Source organism: Salvia hispanica, chromosome 2 (assembly GCF_029641045.1).
Source record: "Salvia hispanica isolate PSC_SH4W2 chromosome 2, Shi_PSC_v1, whole genome shotgun sequence".
Lineage (NCBI taxonomy): Eukaryota > Viridiplantae > Streptophyta > Magnoliopsida > Lamiales > Lamiaceae > Salvia > Salvia hispanica.
Window position 1 is genome coordinate 28,652,421 of NC_142693.1, and position 16,654 is coordinate 28,669,074.

Here is a 16,654-nt window from a genome sequence, read left to right on the forward strand (position 1 = left end):
TTAAAGGCTCAACATTTTAGTTAAGCCCAAAGACATAAAATAAAGTTCTTTACAATAAAGGCCCAAATGTCAAATCCAAATAAGTGGAACCATGCATTATATGAAGAAATAAAGTAGATTAACAATTTTACATAATCCAGCTTAATTGCACATTACTAACAAGGAACAAACCATACAACAAAATTAGCAAACTCAGCACATACCAACTATTACCAACCAAACTGAACTTACAAAACAAAGAAATCAAAATTAAATGGAAAATATAGACTTGAAATTAGACTCTTTTAGGAAGAGCAAATGACGAGAATATTGACGACACGGCGGTGCCAAGGAATGCTAGTAAGCAAAGGCTGGCGGCGGCATTGGCGACGTTCATAAAATTGCTGATTCCCCACGCATCTCCTAGGTCCTTCAAGTCCAAGGCCATTCCGATGCTCGCTGCACCACCCGTCGCGAGAATGTAAGATGCCGCCTGTGATTTCAAATCAAGACAGTAAGGTGGTGTTCGGTTTCCAAGATAAAATATTACCAAAATACAATCTAGAATTGAGTTGTAAAATTATTTTAGTCATGAGGTTAGCATGGAAATAGTTTTCAGCCTCGTCATTTGAAATATGAAAAAAAATCAGATTATTTTTCTTAATTGCCCCTGCCATTTTACATGGTCAAATATGTAAATATAGATCAAAATGGGATCCACATGTTTGTAAAAGTCAATGACACTAAACATTTAATCATAATATTGATTTTCATATCATACTAGAATAACTCTCTTCCTATTAAAATATTTACCTATTTTTCTCTCTCCACTTAATCGACCTAACAACTCTTTCTAAAATCTGCCCATCTTATGTTGGATGGAAGGAGTAATAAATAATTTGGTTGATTTACCTTGTCAGCATAGAAATCAAATAAAACAAGGCCCTCGCCTCCAAATCGATTTCCAGTCGTTACGTGGTAAATGGTGAAGGCCAATTGCATGGCTGTGTAGGCTAATCCGATCACCACTGCGGCACATAGATATCTGCCAAATTTTGGATTAGTTAAAATAGTTTCAAAATATTGAATCAAAATTAAAAGAGATAGAGAGTTTCTACATTTCTTTACACAAAGTTACTTGTCAAATCTTTCTATTAGTGGCAGATCCAGAACAAATTTCTCCTTGAGAGATTCATTAGATGGAAATAGTTTGCAGCCTAAAATGAACGAAGGGAGTAGTGAACTAGTGATATTTTCATATATTTATAAGTTACTCACACCCTTCTTCAATTAACTGTAGCATTTACTAAATCTAAAACTAGTTTCCTAATTAATCAGTGACATTTCTTAAAATTGTATAGGTCATATTAATTTTCGTTTGACCTTTATTTTGAAAATTAATTCTTTAGTTTCTACTTAACGACGAAGAACAAATTAGCAATTTCATGTGCATGCATTCGTACCGGTATGCGATGAAGTCATTGAATTTGATTTCAACGTCCCCCAAGGTGGTCGAAGCAGTGCCAGTGGCGGTGGCGAGGACGATGAGCGATATCAAGAGGCATATGAACGTCAGAAGCCTGACGATGAGCGACACGACCGGGGACACGGTGTAGGACGGAGGCGGAGCCATTGTTCAATAGTAGTATAATTTTGTTATTATAGATCGATTTGTTTTGTTTCCCTCTCTATGAGAATCTAATGCTGTGGAGTTGAAGATAGGATTTGGGGTTATTTATACATAAATTGAAGATAAACACTGCCAGCTGATTGTGACAATATTGCACGTTACAAGTTGCAATATTTAGGTCGTTCTTTTATTTCTTGCTAGTCATTTAGGTCGTTCTTTATTATTCATGATATTGCGTGTGCATGTCATTTTCTGTATTATCGTTTTGAATCAACGAAGGATTCATGATTTTTGGTTTAGAGGTGCAAAAGAAATTAAAATTGGGAGATATATAGACAACTAGGATTTATGATGAATGGTTAATAATTGAATTATAAATTAAAAAAAAATAATTTTTGAGGTATAATTGTATCCCTTATTTGATGTTTCGAATAAAATACGAGTAGTTATATAAAAACTTGGATTATAAAAAGGTTTACCAATTTATCTACGTGGTAGATTATTTCATGTTAATCTTAGACTAGATTGTTCTATTATCATTAATGTAATTGAGTTTGATATATTTAATTTAGTTTTATTAATTATGCAGTTTTATCTTGATTTCATTGTTGAACTTAATATCCACGAATTTCCCATTTTTGGGGGGGTGTAATTACAAGTATATAATGGTTGACTTCAGCCTCATGGATTTAGCAAGTCAATGTACCTGACTTGGTCATGATTAATTTCTTAATTAGTTGTATAATGAGAAGTGGGATTTATTTAATACTCGTATGTCCGTGAAATGTTGTCCAAATTTGATTCGGTGCGGATTTTAAGAAATACGAAGAAAAGTGAGTGAAAAAAGTTAGTGGAATGTAGGTCCCAAATTTATATATATTAAAATGTGAGTGTAATGAGTTAATGGATAATGGTGTCTAATTACAAAACATGGAAAAAAATGAAGTGGATAATATTTTGCGAACGGACCGAAATGACAAAAGTGGATAACATTTTACGGACAGAGGAAGTAAATGGTAGTCTGTCATTAGGTTTTATATTAAGTTGAGAAGTAGTTAAATTACTACGTACAAGTATTTATCACGTAACTAAATTATTAACTTGGTTACTAGAATTAGGTGACCTGACATTTTGGATCCTCTCTCACAAGTCTTTTGCTTCGGTCTCACTAATAATTTATTATTTTGATCAACAAAAAATACCATTTTATACAAAATATTCAAACTTAATGTTATACTCCATGATATATTTTCTTTAAAAAACTTATGATGGATATTGAGCATTATATATTAATAATAATGAAATTTTTATTAACACACTAAAATGACTATTTATGGCCATTGCAAGACACAAAAGATTGTGAGCAACCGTATACATATAAAACACTATCAATCACAGGGCACTATAAACACTTAAAATTTAAAATAAATAAAATTAACTGGCGGTAAAATAGTATCCATGTAGCTATATTGCAATTAAATAGTATACTCCGTATTAACAATATTATGATTATTAAGTGACCTCATATATATGTCGTGCTTAATAGTAGTAGTATATATAATTTCACCTTTCATGTGCATGTTTGACCCTTATTTGGCGGAGGCATTTGTGCTTCGAGGTTATGATTCACTATTTATAATTCCATGCCAATTGTAATCGGCATAGTAAATACTATGGAAATGCAATTTGCAAAATGGTTGGCAAAATTTCCACTCATTTTTTATAAGCTGTATGTGAAATATATCTAATTTTTTTCGTTAGGTATAATTTTTTTACCCTAAAAATTGAATGACCAATATAGGATAATGCAATTTTCACGTCGAATAATTGCACTAATAATATCGAACAAATGAATATTGGCATCAATGCCATATTGTCCCATCATACAAATCAATTTTTCAACAATAAAAATATTTAAGTTGCATTTTTTTATATAAGGAAAAAGAATGAAAGTGAATAAGGTTCACAAGTGGATGGTTTCAAAATGGTATTTTTAGCATACAACAAACAATATCTTATGACAAGTGGTATTTTTAACATACAAAAAAAATTAACTAACAATATCTTATGACAAGTGGGTAGGTTCAATATAATTTTATCAAAATGGTATTTTTGGCATCAAAAAATGTAACAAACAATATCTTATTACATAGTATTATGAAATGTCTTCTCCTTGTTTCTTCCATTCAAAAAAATCCCAGATCTCATACAGGAGTATAAAATATATATGGATCCCATCGACAGCCACCAAAGTAATGGAATCAAAGCTAAGTCATGGAAGGAATCGAAGAAGATGTGGGATATCGCCGCACCGGCCATCGTTTGCACGGTGGCGCAGTTCTCCATTGGAGTGGTCACCGCTGCATTCGCCGGACATCTTGGAGGGCTCGAGCTCGCCGCTGTCTCTATCGTAGCCCTCGTCCTCGAGGGCTTCGTCTTTGGCATAATGGTACGTATTCATACCAATCAACAATGCGATTTTTCGACTAAAATAGTTTCAGGAGACTAAAATCGGATTTCTTTTACTAAGATTGTTCAAATAAAATATAAAAAGATAAAGTAAAATTTTTGGTTAGAGATGTGCTCCCCAAGCATCCAATATGTTTGCCATTGTAGCTTAGCAGTATTCCCCTAAAAACAGTGATCCCATGGAATCTTGAATTTGATATAGTTGGTTTTTGGTTATTAAAATATAAATTGTGAAATATTATGCTTTATACGTTAGTATTTGTTTTGTCTTATTTTCTATATTTACTTTTTTTGTTCTAATTGCTTAAAAATTATTATTGACTCCACTATTTAAAAATTAATTAGTATTAAAATTTGATATGTTCCTTTTCTTTATAGCATCAAACAAATGAAAAAAATAGCAAATTAAACCTTAATTTACTATAAATGATAGGTAGATCCCAATGCCACTAACTCATCTCACTCACATTTTATTATAAAACGTATATAAAAAAGGTATCACAATTCACTATCTATTTCCACCTACTTTTCTTCATAAAAATCCGAGCCGAACTCAAATGGAAATCCTACGGGACTCCTAGTGGCTGACGCAGGGAGTAAGGGTTAATCCACTCACATATTCACACCTTCCTGTTTCTTACCAAATATTTACCATTATAACCAGCTCGGAATGGGCAGCGCACTGGAAACCCTATGCGGGCAGGCCGTCGGCGCCGGGCAGCTCGAAATGCTCGGAATCTACATGCAAAGATCGTGCATCATCACAATCGCCACATCCTTGTGCCTAACTCCTCTCTACATTTTCACGTCTCCCATCCTAAAACTTATCCGGCAGAAGGACGACGTCGCCGAGCTCGCCGGAAAATACGCTAGATGGGTGATCCCTCAGCTGCTCGCCTTCGCTTTGAACTTCCCGGTGCAGAAATTTCTCCAGGCGCAGAGCAGAATATGGGTTATGACCGTGATTTCGATGTTTGGTTTGGGATTTCATGTTGTGTTGAATTGGATTTTCGTGACGTGGCTCGAGAAAGGGCTGCTTGGCGCTGCGATGGCCGGGAACGTGTCGTGGTCGCTGATCATGTTGGCTCAGGTGTTTTTTTTTTACCTTGACCTATTGGTTGAATGAAAAACGTCTTACTGACTTGAACCCCTGACCTATTAGTTAGAGGGAAAGCGTCTTACCAACTGAGTTGCGCTTGATTGTCTGGTCTTGCAGTTTGTTTATGTTGTCTCTGGTTGGTTTCCGGAATCGTGGACTGGGTTTTCTGTGTCAGCGTTTGCATCCCTGGTGAGTTTTGTGAAGCTGTCGCTTGCATCGGCTGTTATGTTGTGGTGAGTTTTTCTTCAACTATGTAAAGAAAAGTTTGTCACATAAAATACTTCGTGATAATATCATCATGGATTGAAATGAAAGCAAATAAGCTACTTAGTTGAATATTTTTTCTAATATGGTTGGAAAATTTTGTCCATCTTAAAGAATATGTGAAAACATTAATGGCGGATCCAAATGAAATTGGGGTGGACATGCCCCACTTCCAGCCTATTATGAGGGCCACGAGAATTCATTAAATTCGGCCTTTGTAATTGCCGCTAACCCCACAATGCCTCAATCCTTCAGGGTTACGATTCGCTTCAGGTCTTTTTTCTCTAACGCATGCGACAACCTTATTCACTAGACTAAGCCCTGTTAGTTTCATTTTCCGGATCCTCCATTGTGTGGAAAGAGTAGAAAATTGTGCAAATAATGTTTTCCACCATTTTCCATAAAAAAATACACACCTTTGAGTTTTATTTCTTGTTAGTTATTTTGAAAAGCTTATAATATCATCTAGACACTTAATTATTCTTCATTCTCTCTTTCTCTCTTCTATTTTCATTTCTTGATGTAGCTTAGAAGTGTGGTATTACACCGTTGTGATCCTCATGGTTGGGTGGTTGAAGAATCCAGAAATCGCGGTAGATTCTATATCTATATGGTTACTTCTGCTCCTTAGTTATTCATTTTATTAATTCACTCCAAATTCAGTTTACCATAACATCTTACAGTATTCCTCCTTTGGTAAAAAAAAATGACAGCATGAATGTACAAGTTTGGATATTGATGATCTTTGTCGGTTTCAATGCTGCAATCAGGTAACATTACTCCCTCTGTCTTAATGTAGTTCATGAGTCATATTTAAGTATAGTCACAATACAATTGAGTCGTTTCCTTTTGGTATTTTACTCATTTCTCTTTTGTATCCTATTCACTCTTCACTTAACCTTTAAATGCAATTCCTTAAATCCCCTAAAAGAAACGCATCAATTAACTTGGGACGAAGAAAGTAGTTATTATTTTTAGCCAATCCAAAAGTTGTAATCATCTAATCTAGTACATTTTTTGGTAGTGTTCGTGTTAGCAATGAATTGGGAGCTAATAATCCTAAGGCTGCAAAATTTTCCATCATTGTAGCTGTGATCACATCAACAATGTTTGGTGTTGTATTTTCAATAGCAATTGTGGCGACCAAAAACAGCTTCCCCAAAGTATTTTCTAGCATGGAGGAAGTCAAGAAAGAGACCTCCAAATTAGCCTATTTCTTGGCAGCCTCCATTCTCCTCAACAGCATTCAATCAATACTAAATGGTAAGATCCATATTCTAGTGCATATGTGTGATGTGGGTGTGTATGTCTTTGAGAGTTTAAGGACATGTTTGGTACGATGGAATGAAATAAAATGAAGGTAGAAAAGTTATGAATGTAGTAAAAGAATAACAAATCTTGGATGATTCTTTTGCTTTATAGGCACAAGAAATATAAAAGGAATGAATAGTTGCACAATTTGGAGAAATGGATATTCCAAATGAAACACGATTCCTACAGTATCGTACCAAGGAAAGCAATAGAATCACAAATAGGCATGAATGATCATTCTATTATCACTTTCATTCGATTATACCAAACATGTCCTAAAAGTTGTAAAGTGTTCGGAAATTAAGCTCGGAGATGGAGTTAGGGTTTTAATAAGTGTGTCCTTCATCTAGGGGTGGCGGTCGGGGCAGGGTGGCAAGTATCCGTTGCTATTATAAACATCGGTTGCTACTATGCGGTTGGGATTCCGATGGGTGCATTGCTTGGCTACAAACTTGACCTAGGTGTGAAAGGGATTTGGCTCGGTATGTTAGCCGGTTCCTTTATGCAAATCGCCATTCTCTCTGTATATGTGCTACGAGCTAACTGGAGAAAAGAGGTTTGTGCATTATATATACTTCACTTCTTCTCTTTAATTAAATCAAACATGGCACATTATTTTTAGAATGGTACATTCTAAATGTTGTCTGATTGAATTACAGGCCTTGTATGCTGAGGAGAGGGTTAGATCACATGGCACCTCAACCCTTCCTCAAATTGGATGTGTTGAAAATGAATTGATCACAAACAATCAAGACCGTTAAATTGATTTCTTTTTGTTTCTTTCATTTGTCATTTTTTTGAAACTTGGTATATTTATATTAGAAATGGTATATATCCTACATATCTTATGTGAACATTATGTGTGAGCACCGCTTAATTTGTGTGGCGATTGGTGGCGTTGATGAATTGTGATGAGCGGCAGAGGGGGAGGAGCTGGCCGCTTCTTGCAGTGGTGTTCCTTTATTGTTTGGCTTCTTTCTTGCTCTTCAGCTTGATCTTTGTGTATGCAAGAGAATCACGTCATTTTAGCAAATTAATTGTGCCCATCAAATCTCGTACTCGTTCCGTCCCAGTTAAGATGACCCCTTTATTTTTTGCATGTGTTTTGAGCAAATGATAATAAATAGTTAAAGTTGAGAGAAAGTAAAGTAAGAGAATAGAAAAGTTCTTTTCTATATTATTCTCTCCATTACCTCTCTTTCTCTCCAATTTAATTATTTATTGTTAAGTACGAAAAAATAATAGGTCATTATAAATGGGACAGAGAAAGTACGTACTAATCATAGTCGGATATCCAATATCCGACTTAAAGAGAAAAGGTACATTTGTCAGACATCCAATATCCAACTTAGAGAAAAAGGTGTAATACAAGGTGTGGATGTCCGACTTAAAGAAAAAAGGTGCGGTACAAAGTACATTTCAAATCAAAGGTACATCCATGGTCCTAACTTTGGAAAAAGGAACAATACAACATACATTTCAAAACAAGGTACATATCATGAATCATTTCTATTTTGGAAAAAAACATTATTCTTTCTAATAACTACTATATTTTCTCTTTCTTACTTACTTTGTTCTTTTTTCACTTTAACCTTTAATATCAACTTTTTAAATATTGTGTCCAAAAGAAATGACTCAACTAACGATGGACACGATAGTTTTAGGATTTGATAATAATATCAAGCACTTTTGTTTAACCCACTTGATCTCACCGTTGTAGTTTTTAACTTTCTGTAGTAATTCTTCAGTTCTCCTTTCCATGGCCGCCACTTTCTTCGCATCATCCATAGTTTCCGACAAAGATTTGGTCTCGAACTCCAAACTGCTAGCTACTAAGTGAATGTTTGTGAGATCTTTTATGCCGCAATCGGCGGCCAAAATCATACGCGTTGTGATCTCCTTATATTTCCTTACTGTAGTCTCACTCTTGTTATGTACTGAATGGCACCACTTTCCGAGCGCGCCAAACAGAATGGAGGCCACTGGGGCAGCCGTCGCGGCCCCTGCCACTGCCGCCCATGCCCACTGGGGATTGGCATTCGCCGTAGCAATAGCACTTGCGGCCGTGCAGATTATGACAGCCGCGATGAAGAAAACAGCACACACCTATTGGCAATCGAAACAAAAAAGTTGTTATAATATCTCGCAGTGATGTAAAGAGATAATTGAAACCACTTATACACTTGACGGCTCTTAAAGAATTTCCAAAGAAAATAGGTAAATTGAAAAGCTATTTTTCATTTTTACCTCTTCAAAAAGGTAAATATACCTTCTTAAAATGCACTCTTTCAATTCCCTCATAGTTGAGTCACTTTTTCATTTTGGGAAGTTCCTTCTTAATTGAGTCATTTCCGTATATGGTAACTTTTTTCTCTTTTTTACTTTACTCATTCTTACTTTATTCTCTTGACTTTATTCACTTTCTGCTATTTTCTATATACCTTTTTCTCTCTCTTACTTTTTTTTATTTATTTATTTAACACACTCAACATCAATTTCTTAAACTCCATGCCAAAAAGTTTTGCCTCAACTATGAGGGAACGGGGGGGAATACTTTCTTCACCTAACTAAGTTTTGAGTTAAAACTTTTGAGCACGAAGATTAAGAGTGGTAAGGAGAAATAACTATCAAATATATACCTTCTTTTCACAAAAACTCTTTCTTCAGTTTAAAAGAGTATCATTACTTCTCCTCCATCCAAAAGGTAAATATGGCAATTTTTTTAATTATATCTTTTTCAATTTAAAAGAGATCTTTACCGTATATTAACCTTGTAGAAGATGTATACAAGAATTTAAAAGAAGTATTTTTACCTCTTTTCCATATTTTTATCATACCCTCTTCATAATACGGTATATTAACTTTCTTCAATTTACCTTGTTTTCCTTGGAGATGCTTTAAATAGGAGATGTTACCAAACATATTAGATGATCGTTTCCACTATCAACACCTTTTGGGAGAGATCGATGCTATCGAGCTCCTTGACGAATCCGGTGCACATTGGTTTCAGCGTATCCAGCATCATGGAATGATCTGAAACGAGACGGGATAAATCATCATGGAAGAAGTTATGAAAGAAGGGAGGAAAATGATGATCATTTGCGGAGTTGTTGGGACGTCGTTGGAGTGTTGAGCAGAACTCGAGAGAGATGATGCTGTTGTCGTAGTAGCTGCGGACAAAATCCACCAATTTCTCGTTATTGGAATCGTCCTTCTGCAAATCCTGGAACGCCAAAATAAATTCTTCAGCCATGACGGAAACCGGTTGGTTGCTTCTGCGACGGAGAAGGAGGAATCGACGGTTTCGTGCGGCCGGTTGGCTGCGCTGGAGAGCTGTGATGAGTGGCGGAGCAGGACTTGATGGAATTTGGGTTGGTGAAGGACTCGTATTATCCTAATATATATAGAGAGAGGGAGTTGAATGATGGTGGTTGTTGGGATGGTTAATGACGTTGGATTCTGTATGTTTGGTGGGAGTGTCTAGGTGAAATGGTGAATAATGTTGGATTATGCAGGGTGAATAGTAAAAATGACTATATTAACGTAGATTCAGGTAATCCTGACCGATACGAAAGTTTTAGAGTAAATATGGGTTCGGATATTAGATTTTAGAATTATCGGCCCGATCGGGTATCTGAAATTTTAATTTTATTTTAAGTTACTTATAGAATTACATAACCGAAACATAAGGATTCTGAAATTACCTTTAAAACGTTTTAATTTTTCTTGCTCAATATTCAAACTTTATATGCAAATCTAAATGATCGTGCTTTAATTTTCTTCACATTTATAATAATGACTTAATATTGTGGATTGAAAATACTCCATTTAATGACAAACACGATAAAAATAATGGTGCTTCTACTTATGTCATTTTAGTTTTTACCAAATTACCCGATTTGAAATTGAAACGGGATTTGAAGTGTGAAACTTCAAACTATAATGAATATTTTGATTTTTTTTTAATCGGATACCCGTTTTTAGGGATTGAATATCCAGGTCAGGTATGGGTATCCAAAAGGGAATCGGGTTAAAGAAGCAGATATGAGAATAAATTGTTTGCATATTATTCATTTCTAAGTAGAACATTCCTCAATCATTATAAATTATAAAATTATGTAGAACTCCGTTGGTCCATAAAAAAAATAGACAAGTTTTATCATTTTGGACCGTCCACCAAAATTAGACTAAGTCGTAAAAATGGAAAGTTTTAAACCAATACTAGCCCTACACATCATTCTAAATATGGATCTCACAATCATCCACTACATTATTTCCACTATATTTATCCTTTCTCCCTTGTTTTTCAATTATGCATTAAAATTCGTGTTAATTAGATTATTATAATTTGATAACCTTAATCAAATCACCCACGTATATTTTAATTAGATTATTATAATTTGATAACCTTAATCAAATCACCCACGTATATTATTCTACTTTATTTTGCAATGAAGATACTTTAGAATTAAACTCAGCCCAATCCAACATACTTATCGATGGAGTGTGGGGTGAGATTGGCATAGAGATGTATGAGAAGTTTGCCCAGCCAACTTGGGCCGAGCCTCAAATCAAGCATGCCTCACCAACTTTGGGCCATGCCGAGCTGACCTAGTCCATTTGACAGAAAGTATATTTTAAATATCATTAAATTAGTGCAGTTGTGCCATTTTAGACAAAAAACTTTTACTACTCCATATATTTTCACAATTTCTTCACTTACATACTCATAGGGTCATATATACTTATAATATTCAACTCTCCATTTCTCCACTCACGACAAACTCTATCTATAAAATGGGACAATAACTTATTTAACAGTTATAAAACCCAAGATAAGAGCATCCGCAATGGTCGGCTAGCGACCGGTTAGCCGATTCGTCGCGCTAGCCGATCGACTAGCCGAACCATTGCAGTCGGCGACCGCGAAATCGGCTAGCGCTTTGGCGTGGGCTGGCCGATCGCTCTTCGCTGGCCGATCGGCTAGCCGCCATTGTGGCGGCCCGATCGGCCAGCGCCGAATTTTGATTTTTTTTTTTTAAAAAAACCTATATAAACGCGATTTTCGTTTCATTTTCATTTGCACCACTTGTTTTAACGAGTTTTCTCTCTCTCTAACTTTCTATACAAGAGCATCATCGAGCGATGGATCACAACAACGAGTCCAGTCCAGCGACGAGTGGATCTCAGACTCCCACGGTACCTGTGGGATCTGGATGGGGGCAGATGGGCCCGGGGTTTAACATCCCTTGGAATCAGATGATGGGGATGATGGCCGGTGCGCCGGGGGGGGGGGGGGCGATGGGGGGGAACCAGGGGGTATGCCGTGGGGGATGCCGGGCGGCGGGCAGGGGAGCGGCGGGCAGTCAGCGCCCGGGTGGGGGGGTATGCCCCAGATGCAGCAGCAGATGATGGGGATGATGTGGCAGGGCGGGATGCCGGGGGGATGCAGCACGGTATGCATCCAGGGATGCAGGGGAGGGGGGGTTCAGGGGTCACCGGGAGGGGACACGGTATATCGGCTGTCGCTTGATTTTTTGACGGCTTCGTCTCACACGTCGACCCCAGTGGAGACACAGTTCACTGGTGATGACCTTCTGTCATTGCATGATATGGGGATCGATCTCGGGGAAGATGATACTCTCGTTCAAGCGAGGCGGGCCGCGCCGAAGAAGAAGACGAGGGGGAAGGGGAAGGGCAAGGCGGTCGGCGAGTCATCGCAGCCCGCTGCCCCTGGCCGGAGGAAGTGGACGGAGGATGAGTACGCCGGGGTGGCCAAGGGGTGGTTGGAGGTGTGCGACGATCCGCTGGTTGCGAACAACCAGCGGGTCGTCAACATGTGGTCGAAGATCAGAGATGCCTATAGGAGGCACTGCCCGCACGGGAAGGACTTCAGCAACGAGGAGGTCCGGAAGGGGTGGGAGCGCACCAGGGCCGCGGTGGGCCGTTTTGCGAATTTGTATGCCAATGCCCTCCGTCAGCTCAGAAGTGGGCAGAATGAGGATGACGCCCGGAGGATAGCCGCGAGTCAGTTCCCCTTGGAGGGGAAGTATAAGGAGTTCACCTTCTGGGAGTGCTTCTTGTTGTTGAAGGACTCCGAGAAGTTACGGGCAGGGTGTAACGCTGGGTGGCCGAAGAAGCAGCGACTGAACTATAGCGGCGACTACAGCGGCAGCAGCGGCGGATCTCACGACCTCCCCCCGGATGCTGAGGAGTTTCCATCCCCTCCTTCATTTACTGGTCGCCCCCACCCGGTTGGACAGAAGCGGGCGCAGCGGGCTGCGAGGGGCGGATCCCCCCTATCTCCCCGCGAGGTCCAGTCCTCCGCCCTCGAGTACACTCTCCATTCGCGTAACCAAACGCGGGCTCAGATGTACAAGGTCTTCCAAGAGTGGAAGAACGCCACTGACCCCACGGAGAAGATGTTTCTTCACGAGATGCTCGAGAGCATGCGTGTTGATTTGGAGATCTCGAGGGCACGGCTAGCGGGTTCCGACGTGGGCTCAGATACCACGGGTGGCGGCAGCGGCGGCGGCGGCGGCGACGGCGAGGGCGAGGACGACGGCGACGACGATGAGGAGTAGAGAGTGGCGGGGCTCGTGTGTTGAACACCTTTTTTTTAAAAAAAAAATCATGTACTTTTTTTTCATAATCTTTGTACTTTTTTTTAATGAAATGGATTATTTTTCCCATATATGTGTCGTAAATTTAATTCCGTATTTTAATCGTAATTTTAATTCCGTAAATGTAGTATATTTTGAATTATTTTTATTGCGGCTGGCCTAAATCTGATGTGGCAGGTGGATTTTTTAGTGTTGCTGACGTGGCAGGGGAGAGAATGGCTGGCCTATGGCTGGCCTAAGTACCATTGCGGATGCTCTAAGTGATCATATTTCTAATTGAGTCGTATATACTTATAACTTTTTTAATAAAAAATAGAAACTTTAATAGTATTTCGTATTATATTCTTTTTTCTTTTTGATATTTTATTCTCACTTAAATTAATTAATTAAAATACTCACTTTTTTATTAATATCAATTAGACTAAAATCAGTTATATTACTACTCCTACATTATAGCAAGTAGAGAGGCTAATACAGAAATGTCATTATTATTTATCAAATTTCAGAAATGTCAATTTAATGTTCTTTATTAACAATTCAAGTAAGACCTTTAAAATACTAATTGACTATAATTATTACAATTGTTCTTAACTTCTTATAATAACAATGGAAGGATATTATCTTACAATACTAGTCAATCTGAAACTATCATCTGTATATAACTATTATTACATCTATATTTGTTAATTAAAAAAAAAAGGCATGTGCTTTCCTTGTGGATTGAAAGCGTAGACACATGCTACGGAATCAGGCGTGTGTTTCTTCTGTTAATAACAATGAAATGGGTATCTTAACACACTAATCAAAATTTGACTATATATTAGTTATATAACTATTTTTCCATTTATATTTGTTAATAAAAAACAAGGGCGTGTGATTTCCTTGTGAATTGGAAGCATAAACACGTGCTATGGAATCAGGTGCGTAATCCGTTCCCGATTAAGAGTCACACTTTTCCATTTCGATCCGTCCCCAATTAAGAGTCACACTTCATTTTGATCATATATAATAAGTAGGTCTCACATTCCACTAACTTAATTCACTCACATTTTATTATAAAACAATATAAAAAAATGGGTCTCATATTCCACTAACTTTTTCAACCAACTTTTCTCTACATTTCTTAAAACTCGTGTACGGTCAAAGTGTGACTCTTAATCAGGACGGAGGGAGTATAATAGAGTAACAGTAGTAGTCTTTAGCTGAGCTAGCATCATTTGTTATCTTATTTTCCATTTACGAAACAATACGTGTAATTACAATTTCTTTCTATTACACTTACACCATCATGAATTTCATATTTCAAGTCTTTATTCATTTCTCATTTCTTATATTTAATATATATTCTAATTTTTTAATATAATATTTAATTAAAATACTCATAAAATTCGGACAAGAAGTAAATTCATTTATTAATTCAATTAATTTCATATGGAAATTATATTAGTATGCTAATTAAATTATTCTTTATTCATTTCTCACTTTTTACAGTATTTATTAATATTCTAAATAAATTAAATATACTATCATTTAATTAAAAATACAAAAACTCGTGAACGAACGATGTCAACACCAATGTCATATAGACTAATGACGAAGACAACATCAACCGTGCAACAAAACCATCCTTGTGGGTTGTGGCTGCAACTTCGCGTTATATTAGATAGAATGCATCACTTAATAAATTGTTACTGCTAACCAATTTGATTGATTTCATGTACTCCTTCTCAATTTCAACAAAATACTACTCCCTCTGTCCCATCAGAAATGCAACGTTTTTCTTTTTGGATTGTCCCATTAAAAATGAAACGTTTCCTAAAATGAAAACATCACTTTCTCTACTTTTCCCTCTCTCCTACTTTACTCTCTCTTCATCAACTCACAAAATAACACTGCATAAAATCCCGTGCCGGAAACTAAATGTTTTATATTTATTGGGACAGAGGGAGTATTAATTAGTATTACAAACTGTTTAGTCACCTCGGTCCGCGAATAGGAGTCTTGTTTTTCTATTTTAGTCTGTCCACAAATCGGAGTCCCCGTTCATTTTTACTATAAATGGTAATAAGGTTACACATTTCACTAACTCATTCCACTCACATTTAAATTTAAAATTAATATATACAAGTAAGACTCTTTTAACTAACTTTTTTCACCCACTGTTCTTAAAACTTGTGCCGTTAAGAAATGAAACTTCCAATGGCATACAAAGTAATATACAATAGTTAAAAGATCACCTTCCAATTTAAACAAGGCTTCAATCCTGTGAAATAATCCAAATGTACAATATGAAAAGTGAAACAAAGATCCGAAGTAATTTTCACACAAACAAAGATAAATCAATTCAATCTTGACCAACTTTCATTTTGACGATGCTCTCAATCACACTTTGCTTCACTCATTTCATCCCATCACCGTACTCTTCAACTTTCCATATCAACTGTTTAAATCTATTCTCCACCGCCGCCACTTTCTTCCCATCATAAGCCGCTTCCGACAATTTTTCAGAAACGAAGTCCAATCTGCGCGCCATTCTCTCAATAACGCTGACATAATACACGCCATTTTCGGCGCCCGCAATCATATACTCTGTTATCTGCTTGTGTTTCTTGAGCGCAGTCTCCTCCTTCTTCAAAACCGATTGCCGCCATTTCCCGATTCCATTCAACAAAATGGAGAAGGCCGCAGCTGCAGCTGCGATCCCTGCCCTTGCCGATGACATATGGAGAATGGCATTCACCGCAACAATCGACGCCGCGGCCGCGCAGATCATGGCCGCAGCGGTGAAGAAAACAGAGTACCTCTGCTTGGAGACAGCGATGGAAATGAGCTCATTGCTGATATTCTCGTTGATGTGTTTCATCTTCTTCTCCATCGTCGAATGGTCCTCGTCAAGAAAGCCTAATTCACGGTAGAAATTGTGAAGTATGAAAGAATCATTTGGCGTTTGTGGGTGAGCAAGACGTCGTTGGAGAGCTGAGCAGAACTCGGGGGCGTTGAGGTTGTTTGCGTAGTGGCTGCGGACGCAATCCATCAATTTGTTAGTGTTGTTAGGGTCCTTCCGCAGATCATCAAGCACCAAAACAAATTCTTGAACCATAACATCAGCGTTGGGCATCAAGGAAATGCCCGTTGTTTCAGCCGCGCTCCTCGTGTGGCTGTTCATCACCGCTCACAACGGCTTTGAGAAGAATCGAGGTGGAGGAAATGGATCGACGATAGCTGGTTGATTTGGAGAGATGTGAAGATGAAGATGGAAGCGGAGAGTTAAATCCCCGC

At 37.6% G+C, this 16,654-nt stretch overlaps 2 protein-coding genes across 2 annotated transcripts; one reads left to right on the top strand and one right to left on the bottom strand.

The window, feature by feature from the left end:
• Positions 1-69: 69 nt before the first annotated feature.
• LOC125202538 (CASP-like protein PIMP1) lies at positions 70-1,676 on the bottom strand. The gene is made up of 3 exons (XM_048100947.2): positions 1,443-1,676; positions 892-1,024; positions 70-472 (listed from the first exon to the last, which is right to left on the bottom strand). Exons 1-3 carry the CDS (start codon positions 1,610-1,612, stop codon positions 275-277), a joined length of 501 nt encoding a protein of 166 aa, XP_047956904.1. The 5' UTR covers positions 1,613-1,676; the 3' UTR covers positions 70-274.
• A 2,097-nt stretch (positions 1,677-3,773) lies between these two features.
• Positions 3,774-7,783, top strand: LOC125202138 (protein DETOXIFICATION 33-like). The gene is made up of 8 exons (XM_048100485.2): positions 3,774-4,058; positions 4,743-5,168; positions 5,295-5,410; positions 5,968-6,054; positions 6,155-6,211; positions 6,466-6,704; positions 7,103-7,308; positions 7,412-7,783. The coding sequence occupies exons 1-8, from the start codon at positions 3,837-3,839 to the stop codon at positions 7,511-7,513; spliced, it is 1,455 nt and encodes a 484-aa protein (XP_047956442.1). The 5' UTR covers positions 3,774-3,836; the 3' UTR covers positions 7,514-7,783.
• The last annotated feature ends 8,871 nt before the right edge of the window (positions 7,784-16,654 follow it).

What these genes read in the sequence shown, in the direction of transcription:
- LOC125202138 (XM_048100485.2), top strand. Translation starts at nt 3,837, where the DNA reads ATGGATCCCATCGACAGCCACCAAAGTAATGGAATCAAAGCTAAGTCA. An exon ending in GCTTCGTCTTTGGCATAATG is followed by an intron (nt 4,059 to 4,742) that starts GTACGTATTCAT and finishes CATTATAACCAG; the next exon opens with CTCGGAATGGGCAGCGCACT. An exon ending in GAGCTAACTGGAGAAAAGAG is followed by an intron (nt 7,309 to 7,411) that starts GTTTGTGCATTA and finishes ATTGAATTACAG; the next exon opens with GCCTTGTATGCTGAGGAGAG.
- LOC125202538 (XM_048100947.2), bottom strand. Translation starts at nt 1,612, where the DNA reads ATGGCTCCGCCTCCGTCCTACACCGTGTCCCCGGTCGTGTCGCTCATC. An exon ending in AATGACTTCATCGCATACCG is followed by an intron (nt 1,025 to 1,442) that starts GTACGAATGCAT and finishes AAAATTTGGCAG; the next exon opens with ATATCTATGTGCCGCAGTGG. An exon ending in TTGATTTCTATGCTGACAAG is followed by an intron (nt 473 to 891) that starts GTAAATCAACCA and finishes TTGAAATCACAG; the next exon opens with GCGGCATCTTACATTCTCGC.